This window comes from Dermacentor albipictus, chromosome 1, assembly GCF_038994185.2.
Source record: "Dermacentor albipictus isolate Rhodes 1998 colony chromosome 1, USDA_Dalb.pri_finalv2, whole genome shotgun sequence".
In the NCBI taxonomy this organism is placed as follows: domain Eukaryota; kingdom Metazoa; phylum Arthropoda; class Arachnida; order Ixodida; family Ixodidae; genus Dermacentor; species Dermacentor albipictus.
In genome coordinates this window covers 491,376,334-491,399,891 of record NC_091821.1, presented here as the reverse complement: position 1 = coordinate 491,399,891, position 23,558 = coordinate 491,376,334, and the positions used below count along the sequence as shown (strand labels likewise).

Here is a 23,558-nt window from a genome sequence, read left to right as displayed (position 1 = left end):
CGTCCATGTGCGGTGCATCTGGCATTTTGCTTAGTTCGGCGCCGTGAATGTCATCGAAACTCTCCATGTTCAATCTATAGATCCTTTAGAATGCAAAGTAATCAATCCTTAAAAAAGCGAAAATTAATTCAACTCTAGCGTATGCCGCCAAAAGCTTGACATAGCGGCGAGCTTGCGCGCTCACTGAAACGCAGGATAACCACCAGTCTTTCGTTTCCGGGTATTTTGTGGCTCATAATGCTATCTGCAGTGGTAAGAGTAGCATTTCTGATTTGAAGGACGTCATTTTGCTAACACCGCCTAATACTTTTTATCTCTCTCCTCTCAGTCTTTATTGTGGACAATAAAGGGGACAATATTATTCGGGTTAAGAGCAACAGAAAACAAATTTGTAAGTGTTGGCCTATTTTCGTGCCTAATAAAGTACGACAAATTCATTTATCAATCTTGGGAACTCTGAAGGATTCTCAACGATGAAACTGGTGAGCATGAAAAGCCAAATTGGTATTTAAGAACTTGGACGAGTTTTCATTCCCAAGAAAGGGACGGCATTGTTGTCGAAAGTATAAGCTATAAAGTGCTCTGTAAAAACCTACTGTGAAGGTTTATCTCGCTATCTCGACTGCTCTTGGCAAGGACTTTCTGGTTGTCGCCAGATAATCATGTGATCGAAGCTCCAAAACTAATAGCGTAATGTCAGTGAGCATACCTTTGTTCAGCGTAGCCCATATATCAAGAACAAGAACATTCATATATGTGTTCCGAATGGCCTCAAAACTCTAAATGAAATACAACTTTATTTAGCATCTGTAGTGGTCCTCCCAAGAAGGGATTAGACTCTGTGCTACATACACCGTGATTGTCCTGCTTTCTTCTGACCGTCGTTCGCCCAGGTTATCTAACAACAGTAGGACGAGGATCGCATGCAGAGACCACGATGGAATTGCGAAGAAGCAATGATGTCGATGGAACGACGACGGTATTATCAGGACGATGGCATGGTGATGGCGAGGGTGTGGGGCGATGGGATGGGGCGATGGATGGCGATGACGACAATGGAGTGGTTCTGACATGATGGCGATAAATAAACACGACGCAATTTAGTACAGAGCGATGACGACGGTGGCCTAATCACGATTGATTGACTATAGCTCAATTATAACGGAATGAAGGAAAATTTATGTTGTTAGAACGGCGAAGCAGGTATGAAGACTACTGCATGACATCAATTGGATGACGTTTGTGAAATGATGGCGATGCTTCTACAGCAGCGGGAAAATGGTGGCCTAGTGGCAATGGAATCACGACAATTGTACTAGGATGGCGTGACGGCGACTGCATTACGAAAATGGCGGGACGCCGACAGTACGACGATAATCAGATGACGAAGCTGTAATGACGACGATGCAATGGTTACGATGGTATCACGACCCCGGTATGACAACAAATGTGTGAAGAGGACCGTAAGTCGACGATGCAACGATCACGATGGATGACAACCATGACATAATCACGATTGAAAGAAGACAGCTTGATTACAATGAAATGGCGTCGATAAAACTGCGAAGGTGGTATGACGACGAGGTATAATGACAATTTGGTGATGTTTCTGAAATGATGAGGATGGTAGTACAGCGTTACAACAGCGACGTGACTAGAACAGAATGATCATGACTTTATGATGGCGATGACATTACGCATGACCCCATACGTAGCGGCTCACGTTAGTAGACAACAATTTTGTAACATGGCGTAAGACACAGACAGACAGACAGACAGACAGACAGACAGACAGACAGACAGATAGACAGATAGATAGATAGATAGATAGATAGATAGATAGATAGATAGATAGATAGATAGATAGATAGATAGATAGATAGATAGATAGATAGATAGATAGATAGATAGATAGATAGATAGATAGATAGATAGATAGATAGCGCCTGAAGTGGGCAAACAATGCCGATTGCATTAAAAAGCGGGGCGTACAGGTGGCACGGTTGATCACTAGCGCCGTTTTCCCCGTCGCCGATGAGCACCACTAATCTGCACAGCATACAGCTGCTGTGTCGTGGCCTGCGTGCCTAGACATTCCCATAAACCGACAGACACCACTGACCTAAAATTTGCATAGAGCTGCAGGCTTTGTAGCCTTCAGTTATATGGAGTTGCAAATAGCATGCCCGGGCCTAATAGGGGCCTCGGAGAGGGCTGGACCCGACTGAGGAACAGGCCCAACCCGACCTCGAAGCTCCTAGGCCCGAGCCCGGCCCAGGCCCGAGTTAGCAGTCGCTTACCCGGAACGATGCCGGGTGCGTGCAGTGCTCTAAATTCTGAAGCCCAGCATTAGTTTCCTAACATAAAATATAACTTAAGTTTGGGACGTTCCTTTTCAGTACTGATCTTTTAATGCGATTGACATTCTTTGACTACTTCAGGGCTCTTGAGCTTATCTATGTATCGTATCTGCTTGTCCCGACTATTTGGCCGACACAATGGCCGAAGTTGTCGACCAGCTTGGGCCACTAGGCATATGATCATGGTCGTGATGCCATCATGGTCGTTCAATTGTCGTTATTGATGTTTTGCTATCTAACTCTGGTCATGCCCCTGTGGTCACAACTTTTACGCCGACCCAGTGGGCCAAGTTGTCGCGTAGCTTGCGCCACTAGGTATGTCCTTGTGGTGGAGATGCCCTCGGGAAGGTTGTAACATCATTCCAGCTTCGCCAACCATCCTATCATCACGCCGTCGTCGCGACCCCATCGTGATCATACGGGTTTCCCGATGCAGTCGCCGTTACTTCATTGTCGTCATACACTCCTTGTCAACCGATTGTCCTAGTACCTTTTCATGCCCTCCCGTGTCGTCGTCATACAGTTGTCGTGATGGCGTCGCGATCATTCTATCGTCTCCATTCTAGCATCGTCATGTCGCATTGTCACAGTCGTCATCATGCCACCGTGGTCACATTACCTTCGTCGTTCCATTCACGTCAGTCCGTCTGCGTGATGATATCTTAATTATGCTGTCATCAATTAATCGTGATTATGCTGCCGCTGTCACGCCATCGTTGTCATGGCGTCTTCTTCAAACAGTCGCTATTATGGATCCGTTGTCATATCACCGTCGCTATGCCGCCTTCGGGATGCCATCGTTGTCATTCCAACTTCTTCACCCGGCTGTCGCCGCTCATCGTCATCCAACTGTCCTCGTATAGGAGCCATCATGCTGTCGTCTTTATACCAACGTCACAGTTTTAGAATGATCATATGACTGTCATCACCTCGTTCTCGCCATACCGCCTTTGTCAATCTATCGACGCATTCCTTTTTTTTTCATTCCATAGTCGTTAGTGCGTCGGCGTCACACAGTCATCGTCATGCCGTCATGCTCAAGCCTTACTATAGCAAGTGAATGCCAATGCAAGATGGGAGAATACCGGCTTAGGCCACGCATCACCAAACCAGCGGAAGTCTCACAATGACAAGTACAGATGCTGGACAAACGTGTCTACAGAAATACGGTGCATTGCTACATGCTCGAATGCTAAGCATTGCTATCGGTAGTCATCACGAGATTAATTCTACAGTAACATTCTTAAATATTTTTTTTCGATAACAATTGTCGCTTGGAGTCCACTACTTGAGGATTTGGTATTCCGCAGCAATCTTGATGTCTTTTACCGCCCCCCGGAATAATGCCTTAATGGCCCTGAAGATCATGAATGAATTAAGAATAATGTTGGAGAAATCCGTGCAACCCCCTTAAATTTGCAAAGGTTAGCTTCTATTTCCGTGAGCAATTGCTTATACCAATACTCAAGGAGTTAAGGTCAGAAAGAACTCCATTGATATCTTCATAATGTTTTTATTTATCTGTCGATAACTCAATAATCAGTAAACAGATAAACCCTGAATAATCTTACTTAATCACACTATGGTGTCGTGCTTAGGAAATTCAAGCCTAGCTTGCTTTAGCCGCGTGCACACGAATAAAAATAAACGGATTCGTAATAATTCAAAAAACTTCAAAATTGAAATTTGCGGTCAGTGCTTATCACGTTTTGCCTTTTTTCGTTTATAGCCATGTTTTGTTGTTATTCAAGCAAGAAATTATTGACACATACTTTGAATACTGGGTAATTTTCAGTGTAAATTACCCACTGAATCGTAAGCCATTTAATTAGCGGAGCCTGATGACACCATCATAGCGAAATAAATTAGCGATTTATTCGCCGCGGCAGCAAATCAGCATTCTCAGCCGTAATAATGAGTTTTGCAGAAATTATTGAATATTGTTTTTCACTATTTTTATACGTAATTCAAATGACGTAGTAAGCATCTCCATTGCACTTTGTCAGCTGAACTAGGCACGAGCTTCATATATTTAGAAATTACGCACGTTACGTCAGACATGCTTATAAAGTTTCATTCCTGTCGGGAAATTACAGCGTTCTTTGAGCGTTATGCTCATGTTCTTCAGCGTCTTGGGAATACGAGACCTGTCGCTGGCTTTCAATGCGGAGAAAATGGGCTCAAGCGTGCATATTTTGCAAAAGCATAAGCAGGCAAAGTTTCTAGCAGTGGGTAATATTACTAGCAATTAAAACTCCTTCTGCAACTGCTCGACCGAAACAGGCTCACTGGAAACATCGCTGGATTTTATAAGGTGGCACACAGGCTGTCCATTTCTCAGATTGTCAGGGTTTTTCTTGATAACGCTTGCGCCATATATTAAGAATAATTAGAGAATATGGAGCGGGAGGCGATTAAGCGTCAAGTTCAAGAAATGCTAAATGATGAACGTCATCCAGCCGTCGACAAGTCCGTGGGCATCGCCTGTCGTAGTAGTAAAAAAAAAAGACAACACACTCCGCTGCTGCGTTGACTACAGACGGCTTAACCGAGTCACCAAGCGCGACGTTTATCCCCTGCCACGTATCGATGACGCTTTGGACCGTCTGCGTCATGCTCAGTTGTTTACTTCGTTAGACCTAAAGTCAGGCTACTGGCAAATCGAAGTGGACGAGCGTGACCGTGAAAACACCGCCTTCGTGACTCCCGATGGGCTGTACGAATTTAATGTGGTGCCTTTCGATCTCTGTTCTGCTCCTGCTACGTTCCAATGAATGATGGACACTGTACTCGTTGGACTAAAGTGGCAGATGTGTCTAGTGTACCTAGACGACATTGTTGTGTTTTCCAGCACGTTCGATGAACATATCATCCGGCTACGAAGTGTTCTTACCGCAATACGCAAGGCCAACCTCACCATCAAGCCTGAAAAATGTTACTTTGGCTTCCAGGAACTAAAGTTTCTAGGCCACGTGGTCAGCTCCCAAGGAGTACGACCAGACCCAGAAAAACTCACTGCCGTTGCCGAGTTTCCTCGTCCTAAAGACAAAAAGTTAGTTCAGCGGTTCCTTGCCCTCTGCGCTTACAACCGTCGTTTCGTTGAAGGCTTCTCAAGGATTGCTGAACCGCTCACGAGCCTGACGCGACAAGATGCGCCCTTTGCACGGACGGAAGAACAAGAGCAGGCCTTCACCGAATTGCGTAAACGCCTTCAATCCACTCCAGTGCTGGCGCATTTTGATGACACCGCGGCAACTGAAATACACACCGACGCCAGTAACGTAGGACTCGGGGCCATTCTGGTTCAATGGCAAGATGGCGCAGAACGTGTAATTGCGTACGCGAGTCGTAGTCTGACAAAAGCAGAGGTTAATTATTCAACGACCGAAAAAGAATGCTTAGCAGTCGTGTGGGCGATCAGCAAGTTCCAGCCCTCCTTATACGGCCGGCCATTTCGAGCGGTCAGTGATCACCACTCGCTCTGCTGGCTTGCCAATCTACGAGACCCGTCAGGTCGCCTCGCTCGTTGGAGCCTCCGCCTTCAGGAATACGACATAACTGTAGTCTACAGATCCGCCCATAAGCATAGCGACGCTGACTGCTTGTCCCGTTCTCCTATTCCCTTGACATCCTCCGACTTGGAGCTAGATTTGCCGTTTCTTGGTGTCGTCGACGTGGTGCGCATGGCTGACTATCAACGTGCAGACTCTGAGCTGCTTCCAGTCATCTGATATCTCGAGGCAGCTGACGTTGTTGTCCCACGCCCACTTTCACGAGGATTGACGTCGTACTGCCTGCGAAACGATGTCTTGTACAAGAAAAATTTCGAGAATAGCCAGGAAACGTTCCTTGTCGTCGTTACGACGGCACTGCGTGAGGAAATTTTACAGGCCTGTCACGACGATCCCTGTGCTGGCCACTTAGGCTTCGCGAGGACATTAGCGTGCATATGGCGAAAATACCATTGGCCGTACCTATTTTCGTCGGTTCAGCGCAATGTGCGAACGTGCCGTGACTGTCAGAGGCGTAAAATTCCACCCGTCAAGCCTGCCGGCCTCCTTCAGCCTTTGGATCCCCCTCCGGCGCCGTTCCAGCAAGTGGGAATGGACCTTCTTGGGCCGCTCCCCACGTCATCCTTGCAAAATAAGTGGATAATCGTGGCAACTGACTATTTAACTCGCTATGCGGAAACGAAAGCTGTGCCGCGGGGAACTGCTGCTGAAGTCGCCAGCTTCTTCGTCCACAACATCGTGCTTCGCCACGGTGCACCCGCTGTACTCATTCCTGACCGCGGTGCAGCATTTACAGGGGAGTTATTGCAACAAGTCGTCAGCCTGACGCACACCAACCACCGAAAGACCACAGCCTATCAACCCCAAACTAACGGCTTAACAGAGCGCCTAAACAGAACATTAGCCAACATGCTCTCCATGTACATTGATGTGGAACACAAAATATGGGATGAAATTTTGCCATAGGTCACGTTTGCGTACAATACCGCTGTGAGGAGACCACCGAGTTTACACCATTTGAGCTTGTTTACGCACGTCGCGTTACCACCCCCTTAGACGCCATGCTCCCGGTAGACCACGGAACCACAACGAAGGACACCACTGAAGATTTCGTCGAGAAAGCCGAGGAAGCTCGCCAGCTTGCTCGGAATTGCATCCGCACCCAGCAGAATACCGACGCCTACCGTTACAACCGCACCCGACGGATTGTTCAGTACTTACCAGGTGACCGCGTGTGGGTGTGGACACCTATCCGACACCGTGGGCTCTCAGAGAAATTGTTGCGCCACTACTTCGGCCCCTACGAAGTTGTACGCCGCCTCAGTGATGTGAACTACGAGGTGGTGCCTCAAAGCTCTGATCCTGGTGCGAACCGACGCCGTCCCCTTGCTGAAATCGTCCACGTAGTGCGGATGAAGCCGTACTACGCACGCCAGGGCTAAGCAACCCTCACAAACCGCTTTGGCATTGTGTACATTCCTGTATGTTTTTTTTTCTTTTCATGTTGGCATTCTTGACCATAGTGCGCGCCCGCTGCCCTTGAAGCGACCGGGCCGGTCGCTTCAAGGGCAGCGCTTATTTCGCTAATGTAAACTTATGCAAATGCAAACTTATGCAACTAATGCAAACTTATTTCGCTAATGACGCGAAATAAGTTTGCACGTGTTGACACGGGACCTTTAAGGCGAGAACGACGAAGTTCGTGGTTGCGCGCGGGCTCTCCGAGGACCAGCCATCGCTAAAGGCAGACGTTTTTTCCCAATCTGTCGGTGATAAACTGTTTTAGTTGCCATAGCTGGGTGACAATATATCTGGGAAAATTGTAGGATTGTAATCTGTCCAGCAGTAGAGAGTACTCAGCGCTGTCATAAAGCTTTTGCTATGTCAAGAGTCACTAACGAACTAACTTCTTTTCTATGCTGAGCAAGTTGGATCCGGCTTTCCAAATCTGCATGCGCACACCAAATGGAGAGATCGGGCCGGAAACCTATTTCACTTAGGCTCAGCAACGGATTTTCAGATTTATGATTCTTCATACGATCACGTAAAACTCTTTCAATTAGTTTTACCATATTTGACGTAAGGGGGATAGGCCTAATATTATCAAGATTGTAGCCAGCTCATTGTTTTTTCAGCAGCGAAATAATATTGGATGTCCCACATTCTGGTGGAATCCAAGCATTTTTTAGAGAATAATTCACTGTGTTCAGAATGTCGTCAGAAAGACATTTCAAACAACATTTTTAGCATGGCATTGGAAATGCCATCAGGACCTGGAGCTGAGGCAGGCAAAGACCTAAGCACATTAGAGAGTTCTGACACTGTGACTTCCAGAAACTTATCCGCGATGGGAGGCCTTAGTGGGCCATTCGTCAAACGTGATGTTAGGCGTTGCGCTAAGCCCTTTACTATGAATTCTAGAGAAGCAGATATCTCGCGTGGTGAAAGAATTATTGATTCAGTATTCGTATGTGTCGGTATAAATTTTCTATATTGAAATAATGTGAACAGAGCTTTCTTGTTGCTGGGCTTAGCGAAGAAGTCATGATGTTCTTCGTCATACTCGTATTTGGCATTCGATACTGTTCTCTTAAACGCAGCAGCTGCGAATTTATAATCACTCCAGTTACTCGGGCACTAATTGTAATATAATTTCTTCCACGCGGCTTTTCGTCGTCTGTAATCGCGCGTGCAATCCGAATTACAATCCGAATTCCAGAGGTAGTACTTTTATTTATGTTAAAATTAAATTGAGGCTTTTTAAAGGAACTTTTTAATACAGAGCAAAGCCTCGTGGCATTGATGTCATCGGGTACCGTTTCCAGGGGGTTGAGGACCATTTTCAACGCACCCTGAAATTTTTGGTAATTGACAACAGTCCACGTCGGAGACTCTAGGGGAATAACAGGATAGACAATATCAAACCTAATAGGCTGAGTTGACCGTAGACCAGGAAGTTACGGAAATTCCTGAACTTGAAAATGCTAGTTCCAATGCTGATTTAGAAAGGTCTTGAATAAGCCTAGCTCAATTCGTGTTTAAGTATTAAAAAAATTTGATTAAATGCCCAGTGCGACGATCACTTTCCACATGAGTCCGTTTCGAAACACCCAAGACACATGACGAGAATTGAAGTATTCAGGTATCACAATTTCTTTCCTACAAGATTTGACGACGGTATCAAGGACACGAATGTCATGACCGCCTGTGAGAAAATATGTATTAACTAAGGAAAATGGGGAACAACCAGGAATAGTTACATCTGTTGGTAGTATCTTACACTCCATAGACATGTACTAGTAGGTAATTTTTACTTTGTAGCATGGTTGAGTTGTTATGAAGAAAACAATTCCTCCGCCTCTCGATGGACGGTGCAATCGAAATAAGCGATAACTCCTTATATGAAAATCTTGGCCATTGGAGAGCCAAGTCTCCTGCAAAAGAATAATGTCGGGAGAAAGTTGTGAATATATTAAATCGGTAGCTGCACAAACAATGTAACGGCAGCTCTACTGTAATACCTTTAAATAATCTATGATAAATTAATGCCTACTTTAGAAACAGCTTGCTCTAAAATACTGCCTTTTAGAAAATCTTTTAGAAGGACTGTCTTTACCGTACTTTTTGGGTTTTGAGTGCGGGACAGAGATCGATCAATTATCGTTAGGTGATCTTTTTTATTTATTTATTTATTTATTTATTTATTTATTTATTTATCTTGTGCGTTTAAGCATCGGGAGTTTTATTTCTACATCCTGGTTGTTTTCCAACACTGATCCAGTGAAGAACTCGTTGTCGGTCTGCTGAGTGGAAATTGATGGCCTCGCATTGTCTGCGTCTTCTACAATAACTGCTACAGGATCCATTAGCTGTTGAGCATTCGATATTCTGGTATGTGTAATAATCTGCGCGCTAGCATTAGAACTCACCAAAGGACTGATCAGCTGAATCATTTGGTCTCTCAACAATTGGGCTAGAGTCTCCGACAGGCTTGATGTTAATCGTTCCATAGCTTTTGACAACGCTTTTTCGACCGCTGTCATGACAGAATCGGAAAGGGCTTGGTCTGCAACTATTTGCTCACGGGCTGTCACTCTTGCGTATCCCTTAGATTTCCTCTGGACTTCAACAACAGTATCACGGCGTGAGCAACGTCTCCTTTCAATTACATCTATAATTTGGATTTTCTGTGACTTTGCAGGACCAATAAAGTACTTGGCGGGGTGACCACTACCACAGAGACAACTTTTCCCTTCTGTGGACGAACAACCACTACAATTGCGGCTGTCTCCTCAAGCACGGCAGCGGGGTGCAGATCTCCAGCCCCTGACGCTGTGAACAAATCGCCAACATTTGTTGCATTGTAGAGTTCGTGGAGACAGACCTTCTAGCTGGTAAGCTAGGGGCCAGACCTTATTTTTGTTGGCCGCATTGTCCGGCACACGCACCTATGACTGACTCTGCTGGGATCTTCTTGTTGTCAATCACTCGAATACACCGGTAAACGAAGATGCCTCCAGTCACCGAGTATATGTCTAAAATTTCTAGAGTTGGTAAATTGACGTAACACCCTCGTACAATGCCTCTAGAGCATGCGAGATGTGGCGGTACGAAACAGCGCACCGGATGGGAAGGGAATATGGAACAATTGAGGAAGTTCCTGCCCACAGGTCTGGTCTGGCGAGCAGCATAATATACCCCCTCTGCCGAACTGGCGGGCCTCTGTGATCTGTCCCAAGTGAGGTGAAGCCTTGTGCAATTCAACCTGAATCGCCTCTGGTTTTTCATATTGATCATAGCGCCGTTGGTAGGCACCATTAACATTGCCGGCTACAATGCGAAGAATAAACTGAAGCGGCAGCTCCTGAGGAGCTACCAAGGCTAACGTGGAAGCCCCGTAGCCAGGTGATGATAGAGACATCAAGCAAGGCTAACACAAGAACACATAAGAAAAAAAGAGAGAAAAAACGGAGTAACAACAGTACAAGCTGAGCAAAGAAAATACCACCTGATACTTGACCTAAGCCCACAAAGCAGAAAAGCCAGAACCGAGGAACGCGATTCCTAGGCGCAGACCAGATGGAATACAGCAAATACGTTCTTACCGGCTTGGCCCTTGCTCCTCGATGGTCTTGATTTCGGGAACCATGAGCTGCTTCTGGGGGTGTCCTCAATAATTACCGTGCATCGGGACCGCTTGAACACACCTAAGCATGTGTGCAAAATTAGGTTTTTGTTATTATTTAAAAAAGCAATCGGGATGCAGGAAATGTCACCTTGCTCCAGCTTTTGTTGTCGTCTTCCTCGATTCACGTTCTGCGCGCACTTTCACGTCCATTGCTTGCTTGCTTGCGTGCTCGCCACACCATGGCATTTACCCACTACGACGGATTCATCAAGAAGCGGAAGGTTAAATAGAAAGAGTAAGCGAGGGAGAGAAAACTTGAAAAGAAAGTACAAAATTACAAAACAGACAAACTTGAGAAATACTGAAATAATGAAGATGTAAATAATAAATATAGACAGCCTATGTAGGGGTATTCAAATCCCATAGTTTCGAAGGCACGATCTGCAATTCTGTTACTAATTCAATTATTGACTCAGAAGAATTAACATGATAGCTTCCTTACACCACCAGACTGGCCCTGTCTTAGTAGAAATTCAATGATGGTATGTGACAGCATACTCTTCAAAGGAAGGTTTCCAATTTACAGGCGGGGCACCATTGAATGTCCAATGGAGAAACCAAATGGGTAAATTGCGGTGTTGGAATTTTCAGTTTTGTAAAGCCTACGAACCGATTAATTTTCCTAACGTAGCCGCAATGACACAAGTCGAAGTCAGCATAACTGGTGGTGGCTAATCAAGGGATATTCAGACGTGTGCCGTCCATTTAGTTTGAAATTATACCAGGATGACCTGCTACCCATAGTAGTCTCATCGTTCGCCACTTTGGAGGGATTATCGATTTAAATGTATTAAGAATACTAGTACTTGAAGATTAAGTGAATCATGTGCATACTGACCGGTGATTGTTGATTGCTACAACTGCAATATAGTTTAACGAATGTTGTCGAACTAATGCATTAGTTTATAGTTCTCCTTGAAATGTGGATGTAAAATACGGAAGGGATAATGTACATGAGCAAAGAAAGAATGACTCAAAGAAAGTATACCAACATCCATTTTCAGTTTTCACATTGCTACATCAATCGCTATTACATAAACATCAGTCGTAGGCCACGCTGGTAAGCCCAAGTCCTGCGAACCAGCTACGGCTCGTGAAGAGACTTCGGCGATCACCACAGGGCCGCGGCTACCTGGAATAGGGTGGCCACCCAAGTCGGGGCATCAGCAGCTTGGTCTCTCAAATAAAGTTTATTCACTCCCTCACTGCAAGGAGGCCGCATCTGCAGCCAGGATTTTGCAGTGGTGCTTCTTCATAGGAAACATCATTTCAAACAATGTTTAGTAAACTGAGACATTTCCGAAGGGGCTCCCGCTCCAATCGATCTCGTTATGAATAGATTTATAAAATGCATGTTTTGTTTTCGGACGATCGCTTTTACGTATTTTTCAGTTAATTTTGCTCAAACCTGATTTATTTTTATCGGTGGATCAGGCTCCAGGCATGTGTGATAAATAATAAAAAAGGGCACCACAAATCTATTAACACGTTCTCTTCATCACTTATGGCTTTCATCTAACCTTAGGTGAAATGCTGCGTGGTTGTTGCTGCTGAAGTGTTTATTTAAGCTAAATAGGCGAATTTACGTCTACACAGAGTGCATCTATCAGGGCAGAGGAAATGAAACGAAGACAGAAGGCCGGCTGCAAGGTTTTCGATCATTTTAGCGTCGCGCTGAAATAGATGTAGCAAATGCAGTATGAGGCGGCGCTCCTTGGGAGCACGCGTCATATTTTAATTTCGCTATACACAGTGCTGGCCTAGCATTACTTCGAGGAGGAAGGACCAAAAGAAGAATAACGGCGAAAGTCAAGCTGCGGACAACTAGTTTATTAGAAACCTTTAGAACAACCTTTTTAATGAGAAAAATCACAGCAACACAAGCAAGAAGTGGTGAATTGTTTACTGTTCACTGCACTGTGCACAGAGAAGAAGTAATGCCAAACCAGAGATGTGAAAGTAACCAATAGCGCATTCTCGTTAGCGCAACTACTAAGTTTCTTGTTCGGACGCGTTTGAAGCTCCAGCGTAATAGTAGTCGGAGGTTGTCAAGCCAAATTTTAAAAACTCGTTCAGGATCACTAATCTCAGAAATAAGGACAAAAACTACAGAGACACGCAGGGAAATATTTGTTAAAAAAATCATTTTACCAAAGACAACGAAAAAAAAAACGCACATGAGAAGGGGCCGATAGGAAAATTGCTTGATAAATTTTCAAACCTTTACGTGCTTGTAGACATGAACAGGACAAAAGTGAGTCGGTGATAACTATTGAGGAAAACTAGGGGCAGCATTCGCATTGTACAAGAACTACGCCACAAAATTCTTATATGTAGATAAGGGTAGCATCAGGAAGTGAAATCAAGAAAGATTAATGTAGAGAAGGAGAAATTGAATCGACTTCCCTCTCCAGTATTATTGGAGGCATCTATCGGTAATATGGCGTTTCTATGCGTAATTTTCGTATTTACTTATGACCGTTCATTAATTTTTTTGTTGCCGTTTATGTTTCCGGTTTTCATACTACCACCACGTTCTTTCCATACTCCCAATAGTGGGTTTACCCACTTATCAAGTCGTCATTGGCCTCACCATCAACACCTCGTGCTGGTCCAAGCATTGAAGACACGCCCATACTTTCTGTGCAAAACCACAGAGCTGCAGCTATGGGTGAGGGTAAATGAACTGTTAGCACTTGCGTGAACGCGAGCAAAGTCATATCGGCTAGTCTACTAAAGTGTATCTGGTTTCACCTGTATTTGGTAAAGCTTGCTTAGTTTAAGCTTAAAAAGCACATGTCTTAACTACACCTCGCATTGAAACACAGTGCGGAGGGCGTATCTACGCAAGTGAATGCCATGCAAGTAAGGGTAATATTTATTCTGGCCAGTTTCTCGTGCTTGTTTGCGTTTTCATTTCTGTGGAGGGTATGTTCTCACACATAATTCTCGGCCCTTCTTGCTGGGACAAAGTATCAGAAATCGTTTTCAAACTGTGTGGAAGTCTGTCCGTAGGAGTGAGCTCTAGCCTACTTGCCGTGTGAACTTAGTTGCTATAATACTGCGCTGCTAACTAATGAGGCGAAGTTCAAAACTCTTGTGTTCTTACATTTATAAGCACATTCATGAACCCCAGAGTTGTAGAATAATGCCCTGTTTTAATGCGTGTTATTGCGACTAGCACTTTCAAGATACTACAGGTACTTAGCGGGGCTTATCTATCTATCTATCTATCTATCTATCTATCTATCTATCTATCTATCTATCTATCTATCTATCTATCTATCTATCTATCTATCTATCTATCTATCTATCTATCTATCTATCTATCTATCTATCTATCTATCTATCTATCTATCTATCTATCTATCTATCTATCTATCTATCTATCTATCACATTATATATATATATATATGGTTTAGGCAGCCACCACTATTTATTCTCTCGAGTGAGAGCCCCTTCACCAGGCCCCAAAACGGTGATGATGAGTATGTACAGGTGAGAATATGAAGCGTATGAATAATGCTCGCACTAATTTCCACGCGCGCGCAAGCTGCCAGCCAGGCCGGGACTTAGCCAGGAGGGAACCGCCGAACGAATCGTTTGAGGCGCGAACCATGAACGATCTCTGAACCATGATTACGATGGTCCGGAGAAACGCCTACGGGAGTAACGCGAAAGTTCACGGGGGATGTTTGTTCATTAATACTGTAGAGCCCAGTGAAGCTGGATTCAAACTTCTCACAGAAACCGGGTGTACAAATGGGCGTACTGCTTCAGCGTTACTCATTTCGGCGTGCGGTCCCTTCTGTGGTGCCTCGTACTGTCCAGGAATATGGACGGCCTGTCGTACTTCGGCGCACACCATTTGCGCAATGGAAAGTTGTCCGAAAGGTGCAGTGGTCGTCTGCATCTTCTGCAGTTCCTCCTTGACGACAGCCCTGATGAGTTCTCGTAAGGCGCCAACGTCGTTACCGAGGGTAACGGCAGAGAGCTCCTTTGAAATCATGGCGTCGCGGTTGTTTTGCCTGACCCGCTGTTGAAGGGCCTTTTCCATAGTAGTGGCTTAGTCATGGAACTCTGCAAGTGTTGCCGGCGGATTTCGAATGAGGCCAGCAAAGATTTCCTCTTTGACGCCGCGCATGAGATGGCGCGCCTTCTTTGTTTCAGTCATCAAAGGGTCCGCACGTCTGAAAAGCCGATTCATGTCTTCTACGTACGCAGTCACTCGTTCATTCGGGCCTTGAATTCTTGCCTCCAACGCTAACTCCACTCCCTCCTTCCTGTCCGCCCTGGCGAAGGCATTGAGAAACTGCCTACGAAATTCTTCCCATGGCGACAGTGTCGCCTCGTGGTTCTCAAACCATGTTTTCGCGGAATCCTCAAGAGCGAAGTACACGTAACGTAGCTTACGCTCGTGGTTCCAGTCGTTGAGGTTGGCAACCCGGTCAAAAGGGCCAAGCCAGTCATCGGCGTCCTCTGAAGCACTTCCGTGGAACAGATTCGGCGTCCGGGTGTGATTGACGACAACGTGCGATGCTGCAGGAGTGGCAGGAGGTGGTTGGGTCGTCATTCTAGTTCGTTCAGGTAGCAGACCGTGCTGTGGCTTACCCCTGGCACGTACGTGCACAGGGGTAAGCTCGGTTGAACTACTTGCCGGGCTTAGGCCTGGGTTTTGCTCCGCAGATCTTAACATCGACCGTACCCCGCACGTCCACCAGAAATGTCACCCAGTTATGGCAACTAAAACAGTTTACCACCGACAGATTGGGAAAAAACTTCTGCCTTTAGCGATGGCTGGTCCTCGGAGAGCCCGCGCGCAACCACGAACTTCGTCGTTCTCGCCGTAAGGGTCCCACGTCAACACGTGCAAACTTATTTCGCGTCAATATAACCGCATGCATTTTTGAATTTCGAAGGAAGGAAGGAAGGAAAACTTTATTTGGTCCTGCAAGTAGTGATAATTCATCACTAAGCGGGCCGCTCCCACGTCGGGACCGGAAGGCCAAGCCTCACGGCCACATCGTGAGCCTGCTGGACAGCCCAGAATTGTTCATGCAGGTCCGGGCTGCGAAGTGCAGCCTCCCACCTGGATGCATTCTTGATCGCCGAGTCCTCAATTCTTTCGCAAGACCAGAGCATGTGTTCGAGCGTGGCTAAAGGACCACAATCTTGGCAATAAGGCTCTGTATACGTCTCTGGATAAAACATGTTCAGTCTCCGTGGGCAAGGATAAGTACCAGTCTGTAGTAAGCGTAATGTAAGTGCCTGAGCCCTGTTTAGTTTAGGATGCGGCAAACTGTAAACCCTGCGATTAAGAAGGTAATACTTCGTGATTTCATTGTATGTGGAAGGGGAGTCTCTATTCTCGGGGAGTACCGCCACGCCGTTGCGCGGGGCAGAGTGGAGGGTAAGATCTCGCGCTGCCTCATGAGCGGACTCATTGAGATTCGGAGGGGCTCCCTCGATCAGCCCGAGGTGAGCAGGGAACCAACATAAGTAGTGTTGAGAGATCTCACATGTCTGCATAATTTTAAAAGCAACCTTAGCCAGCGAGCCCTTCTCAAAGGCCCTAACGGCCGACTTTGAATCGCTATATACAAAAGGCCTGCGCTTGTCAACCAAGGCGAGCGCAATAGCCGCTTGCTCCGCGACCTCTGGCCTATCAGTCCGAACGGTAGCAGCATTAACGAGACTGCCCTCATTGTCCACGACAACTATGGTAAACACCTTTCTCTCCTCGTTGAAAGAAGCATCGACGAAGCCAACCTTCTGATTCTCATCACGAATGATTCTCAGTAGGCAAGCTCCCCTTGCCTTTCTTCTACCAACATATCGCTCCGGAAGCATGTTCCTGGGAACAGGCTTGACGTGATACCGATTACGGACCTTCACGGGAACACCGACATGAAGCTGCGAAATCTTCTCCTGAGGAACCCCTAACTCAATCAGGATCTGCCGACCCGTGCTAGTCGTAGAGAGACGCACCATCTGCGTCCTCTCCTGAGCCTCAGCTATCTCAACCAAGGTATTATGAATTCCCAGCTGGAGAAGTCGGTCGGTGCTGGTGCGCATTGGCACTCCCAACACTTTCTTCGTGATCTTCCTAATCTGCGTGTCAAGCTTCTCCTTCTCCGATGGTTTCCACTTGTGCATGGCCGCTACATAAGTAAAGTGACACAATACGAATGCGTGCATAAGTCTAATGAGACTGTCCTCCTTGAACCCCCTCTGCCTGTTGGCCACCCTCTTCATTAGGCGTACCGCATTTTCTGTCTTGGCAATGATCTTCTGGATCGTCAGCGTGTTGGCGCCGTTCGACTCAATAATCATCCCCAGAACCCTAATCTTATCAACCCTAGGTATGAGATCGCCATTTCTTGTACGAAGCTGAATGCTCAGCTGGTCCACGGGGATCCATCCCCTTGGCTTGCGTCCCCTTCTAGTGGGACTGTGTGATGACCCAAATATGGGGCCAAAGGTTCGTGTTCTCAATGGTTCGGTTGGTTCTCTTAGGCGGAGCTTCCGAGAACCCAATTGAGGACAAAGCCGTTGGTTTGAACACACACACAAAGACGTTTAATCAAACTAAAAGGAGGCATAAAGTAAATAGAAGGAAACAGAAAGCATGCCTAAAATACACACTCAAGCAGACATTGCGACAAGAAACACACATAGGGCTTGCATAAGGTTAACGAGTGCGAGAGTCCGGGCTTGCCACGAGGGCGGGGACGCGTCAGAGTCTCGACGCGGCGACGCGGTGACAAGCTGGCGAAAGGAGTGGCGCCGGTCTCACCAAAGTTCGCGGCGTAAGCTGACCGACCGGGCGCCGGGAGCGCGCTAGCTCTGGCTAGGTGAGGTAACGCTGGCGGCTGGGTGGCAGGAGCAGACGGCGTCGGCGTTCTGGCCGGGCGGCTGGCGTAGAACTCGGGCCCGTAGCCCGACTGTTCCCGTCTCGCCCACGGCCGCAGAAGCTCGGACGCCGGCCTCGGGCAGCAGGCGGCACGACAGACGGGGCGGCGTTCTGGCCGGGCAGGTGGCGTAGAACTCGGGCCCGTAGCCCGACTGTTCTCGTCCTGCCCACTGGCGCAGCTCACCGGCGTTGAGGAGCTGACAGCACGCTCGAGTAGGCGGGCGACGCACAGGAACAGGTTGGCAGGAGGCCCCGGTCGGGTGAAGTCCTGGTGGGCTCGGGTCCGGAACCCGACGGCCCGTCTTCAACGCCCGCTCAGGTGGTTGACCTCCTCCTGCCGTCGCTTCCTGGGACTCTCCTGGCGTCTCCCCGGCGTCTCCATGCGTGTCCTCTCTGCGTGTCCTCCTTCGTGTGCTCTCGTCTGCCTTGCACACCAGCCCTTTTCTTCTAGTCTAGCCAATTTGGCATTCACGGATTGGCTGCCTTACGCCCCGTGTTCTTTTCTGATTGGTTGCTTTTTTTCTTTTTGTTGTTTCATGCGCCGAGCGTTCTCATGCCGGACGCTCTTCGGCGTCGTTGTTTTCTTTCTTCCACCTCGGTGCGCGTGCACTCAGTGTCGTCTGCTACTGACCATCGCGAACACCGCACTATGTCGCGCACCGCACATCACATAAGCCCCTTTTTTAACAAGTTTTTCTGAGGAAAAACTGCCGCTCAGTGCGCGACATAGTCCATGCATACTCGGTACACTGCAGTCATGGTCCGTTCACACGAACGCACTGTATGGTTCCAATGCACAGTTCACAGAGTGGTACAGTTCACTGAGCATACAGATCAAATACATTAACGATTCAAAAACACCCCAACAACTCAAGAATAAAAGCTGTAGCATCAAAGGCTATCACAACACACTATAAACCGTCAAGTTGAAGGTTACCAAGTCCGAGGTCAAAAGTCTGTGAAGAGCCATAAGCGAAGCATCGGCTTCTTCAGGTGACCCTTTCCCATAATAAGCGGACTAGACATCTGTCTTCTCGTTTAGAGTAAACTGGCCCGTCTGAGGCAATAACGCTCCAGGCATTGATTTCTCTGCTTGGTGTCGACCAAGTCACTGCCTGCGTTCTAAGGCAGCCAACGGTGTAATGACTGGTTGCAGCATCAGTGTCAATGGTGGAACCACACACGAGTGCATAAGACAAAAGATGTACTGAATCCTCAAAGCCCTGAGTTGATGTGGCACCCAGGCTTGAGCCCTTCCAAGTGCCCCTAGTGTCACAAACAGTTTGTGTCGAGGGACGCAGTAACAACCCCAGAATACTTTTGGGGGAAACCAAACACGGTTCCACAGGAGCCCTGATATTTTGAGGTTCATCCTGATCACGATGCGAACCCTCCAACGTGCAATCTTTAGCCTGTAGGGGGTGCTCTGCTCTAACTTTATCAACCAGACCCATCCACGGCAGCTCGGAACCCTGCACGAACCAGTCATCGCCTGCGGTGTGCTCACGCGGCACTAGTTGAGGTATGGAAGCAATATGCTCCTTGTCTTGTGACCATACCTCAGTATCCTTGCCTACAATGGCATCATTACAAGGTGTCTCTCCTTGAGACATTTTTCCCTCGCCAAGGCCTGACGCCATGTCGGAGGGAACCCTCGGGTCGCCCCTGCATTGCTGTGCTGCATCCTGAACGATGGAGCTCGTCCCTTCGGAGCAAGCCTCCGCGAGTGCCTCAATGTGAACGCGCACCCTGCGAAGCTCTTCCTCCGGGCGTTCCCTCCCAGCTGCCTGCTCTGCCACATGCCTGTCACACTCTCTCTGAGCTTTCTCGCATATTATAACCCATATGTCTTGAACCCACCTGTTCAAGTCTGCCCCATGTAAACCCAATCGCTGGGCCACGGTGGCTAAGTCAAACAGGCTAATTTCGAGCTGTTTCTTGCCCAAATATGAGCCCTCAGCCTCTGCGACTTTTAGCCGCAATTGTAAATTCTTCTCCTCCAATGCAAGTTCCTGCTTTTTAGCCTCGCGCTCCGCTGCCCGCTCTTCTCGCGCCCGCGATTCCTGCTCGTTCAACCATGCCCTCAACTCCGCACCTTCCAGCCCCATGCGCTCGGCTAGCGCTAACAAGTCTCGTGTGTTGGCCATAGTTCCTAGCCGCTAGAGAAAAAAATGGCTGTGGCTTAGGTAAGGTTAAGCCCAGGATGCGAAGCATACTAGCCTTTATTTTAGTTGTTGAACCACTGTTTAGCCTGGTGAACTGCTGTTGCTTGGCTATATTTGGTTCGGCTAGACGAAGAAACAACTCATGCATTACTTCTTCGCCTTCAAGAGTGGAACGCGACAGCGTTCCCGTCGACCCGCCAAGGGGTGTAAGACAATGGGCTACAGGGCAGCGACTACGCGCCCCGCATTGGACGCGGTGAGCGTCGAGCAAAGCAGCGTTCGGCGCGGCAACGAAATGTGCGCCTGAGCAAGAGACGCACGCCTTAGAAACAGCGCGTTTCTAAGGCAACACCGCATTCACTAGAGGCGCTTTTGTACCGCTTTGAAGCGTTGTACTCGTGGCTCAGTGGTAGCGTCTCCGTCCCACACTCCGGAGACCCTGGTTCGATTCCCACCCAGCCCGTCTTGCAAGAGTTGAGCCAAAGCCACTTCTCCTCTGTCGTGACGTCACGGTGTCACGTGATTTCATGGTCACCGCCGCGCCTGAGGAGCTGGGTTGAGCCCTCGTAATATGCTTCGCATAAAAAGGTCCAAACGAACGGCTTTGTCCTGTCGCGGACGCCAATTTGTGATGACCCAAATATGGGGCCAAAGGTTCGTGTTCTCAATGGTTCGGTTGGTTCTCTTAGGCGGAGCTTCCGAGAACCCAATTGAGGACAAAGCCGTTGGTTTGAACACACACACAAAGACGTTTAATCAAACTAAAAGGAGGCATAAAGTAAATAGAAGGAAACAGAAAGCATGCCTAAAATACACACTCAAGCAGACATTGCGACAAGAAACACACCTAGGGCTTGCATAAGGTTAACGAGGGCGAGAGTCCGGGCTTGCCACGAGGGCGGGGACGCGTCAGAGTCTCGACGCGGCGACGCGGTCACAAGCTGGCGAAAGGAGCGGCGCCGGTCTTACCAAAGTTCGCGGCGTAAGCTGACCGACCGGGCGCCGGGAGCGCGCTAGCTCTGGCTAGGCGAGGTAACGCTGGCGGCTGGGTGGCAGGAGCAGATGGCGTCGGCGTTCTGGCCGGGCGGCTGGCGTAGAACTCGGGCCCGTAGCCCGACTGTTCCCGTCTCGCCCACGGCCGCAGAAGCTCGGACGCCGGCCTCGGGCAGCAGGCGGCAGGACAGACGGGGCGGCGTTCTGGCCGGGCAGGTGGCGTAGAATTCGGGCCCGTAGCCCGACTGTTCTCGTCCTGCCCACTGGCGCAGCTCACCGGCGTTGAGGAGCTGACGGCACGCTCGGGTAGGCGGGCGACGCACAGGAACAGGTTGGCAGGAGGCCCCGGTCGGGTGAAGTCCTGGTGGGCTCGGGTCCGGAACCCGACGGCCCGTCTTCAACGCCCGCTCAGGTGGTTGACCTCCTCCTGCCGTCGCTTCCTGGGACTCTCCTGGCGTCTCCCCGGCGTCTCCATGCGTGTCCTCTCTGCGTGTCCTCTTTCGTGTGCTCTCGTCTGCCTTGCGCACCAGCCCTTTTCTTCTGGTCTAGCCGATTTGGCATTCTCGGATTGGCTGCCTTACGCCCCGTGTTCTTTTCTGATTGGTTGCTTTTCTTCTTTTTGTTGTTTCATGCGCCGAGCGTTCTCGTGCCGGACGCTCTTCGGCGTCGTTGTTTTCTTTCTTCCACCTCGGTACGCGTGCACTCAGTGTCGTCTGCTACTGACCATCGCGAACACCGCACTATGTCGCGCACCGCACATCACAGACTGTACAGCAACAGCTCCGACTTAGAGGGGGAGCACCTTAACCCCGTCGGGTCCAAATAATTCTCAATTACATCTACTGCCTCCTGCAGAACACTTTCGATATAGCCCTCACTACCACCGGGACACCATATGGTCACGTCATCTGCATACATGGTGTGCCTAATCCCCTCAATCTCCAAGAGCTTCTTGGTCAATCCGACCATGGCCAGATTGAACAATGTGGGCGAGATGACGGCCCCTTGAGGAGTGCCCCTGTCTCCAAGATTGAACATCTTTGACTCCAGCTCCGCAACCTTCAAGGTAGCCTTCCTGCCTGACAGGAAGGACCTGACGTAGTCATGAAAGCGCGCGCCGAGGCCAAGATCCGAAATGGACTTAAGAATATAAGAGTGGCGAACGTTGTCAAAAGCCTTCTCCAGGTCCAGCCCTAGGATGGCCTTGACGCCCCTTCCATCTCCATCAATGACCTGATGCTTGATGAGCTTCATTGCGTCTTGAGTCGACAGCCCGGCCCTAAAACCAATCATAGTGTGGGGGTAGACCTGGTTCTCCTCAAGGTACCTTGTAAGCCGATTAAGCACCTCATGCTCGGCTACCTTGCCCACACACGAAGTGAGCGAAATAGGCCTTAAGTTATCGATGCTCGGGACTTTGCCAGCCTTGGGAATCAGCACCGTGAGAGCTGTCTTCCACTGCTCCGGAACCACCCCGTCTCTCCACATAGCGTTAACCTCCCCGGTAAGGTACTTGATTGACCTATCGTCCAGATTTTTCAAAAGCTTGTTCGAAATCCCGTCCGCTCCGGGAGCCGACTTGCTCTTAAGGTTATGCAAAACCGTGCGTACCTCTTCCACAGAAAAGTCCTCATCTAGGGAAAAGTTGTCCTCTCCCGTGTAGGCCTGCTCAGTCAGAACAGCATCCGGGTCCGCAACAGGAAGGTATTTGTTGGCCAGCTTTTCAACCAGCTCTTCCTCCGAGGCAGACCTCACTGCTTCGTGTACAGCTCTAGCAAGGACGTGCCCCTGACTAACCCTCGTATTGGAGTCGTTCAGCAAATGCTTAAGCAAGCCCCACGACCTCCCGTTGCGCACCTGCTCGTCCACCGAGTTGCATACCTCATCCCACTGTTGCCTAGACAAAAGCTTGCAGTGCTCCTCAATCAGCTTATTCAGCTCGGAAATCTTTTTGCGCAGCCTGCGATTAAGCCTCTGCCTCTTCCACCTAGCCAACATAGACTGCTTGGCTTCAATCAGATGGGCCAGCCTGCTATCAACACTATCCACCTCCAAATCCGTAGTGATCTGCTTCGTAGCCTCCTTTACATCCTCCCTCACCTGGGTGACCCAATCCTCCAGGGACGGCCGGTACAGGCCTTCGAATTCCTTCCCCCTTTCTCCTCTCTCCTCCCGGATCATCCGAAACTTATCCCAGTCTATAAACGTTAACGCCCTAGGGCGCCTACCCTCAACCTCAAAAACGACTTGGTTAATATAATGATCACTACCTAGGTCTTCGGCAAGATTGCACCAACTAGGCTTGGCTGCGTTCTTTACAAAGCAGAGGTCTGGGGTAGTATCCCTACACGTCGACGTCCCTATACGTGTCGGAAAGGCAGGGTCAGTGACCAGCGTAAGGTCAAACTCCGCAGCGTTCTGCCAAA

The 23,558-nt window shown here is 48.4% G+C and overlaps 1 protein-coding gene across 3 annotated transcripts in view; it reads right to left on the bottom strand.

Moving 5' to 3' along the window:
* LOC135912941 (membrane metallo-endopeptidase-like 1) overlaps positions 1–21,825 on the bottom strand; it is a 158,441-nt gene extending 136,616 nt beyond the window's left edge. For 2 of the 3 annotated variants that reach the window (XM_065445566.2, XM_065445575.2), the window contains exons 1-3: positions 20,987–21,825; positions 11,149–11,253; positions 10,978–11,079 (exon numbers count right to left, since the gene is read on the bottom strand). In XM_065445566.2, the coding sequence (XP_065301638.1) occupies positions 10,978–11,021 (44 nt within the window). In that variant the 5' untranslated portion in view covers positions 11,022–11,079; positions 11,149–11,253; positions 20,987–21,825. The remainder of the gene's footprint in view (positions 1–10,977; positions 11,080–11,148; positions 11,254–20,986) is intronic. The other variant, XM_065445583.2, reaches the window with a different exon arrangement.
* Positions 21,826–23,558: the final 1,733 nt, after the last annotated feature.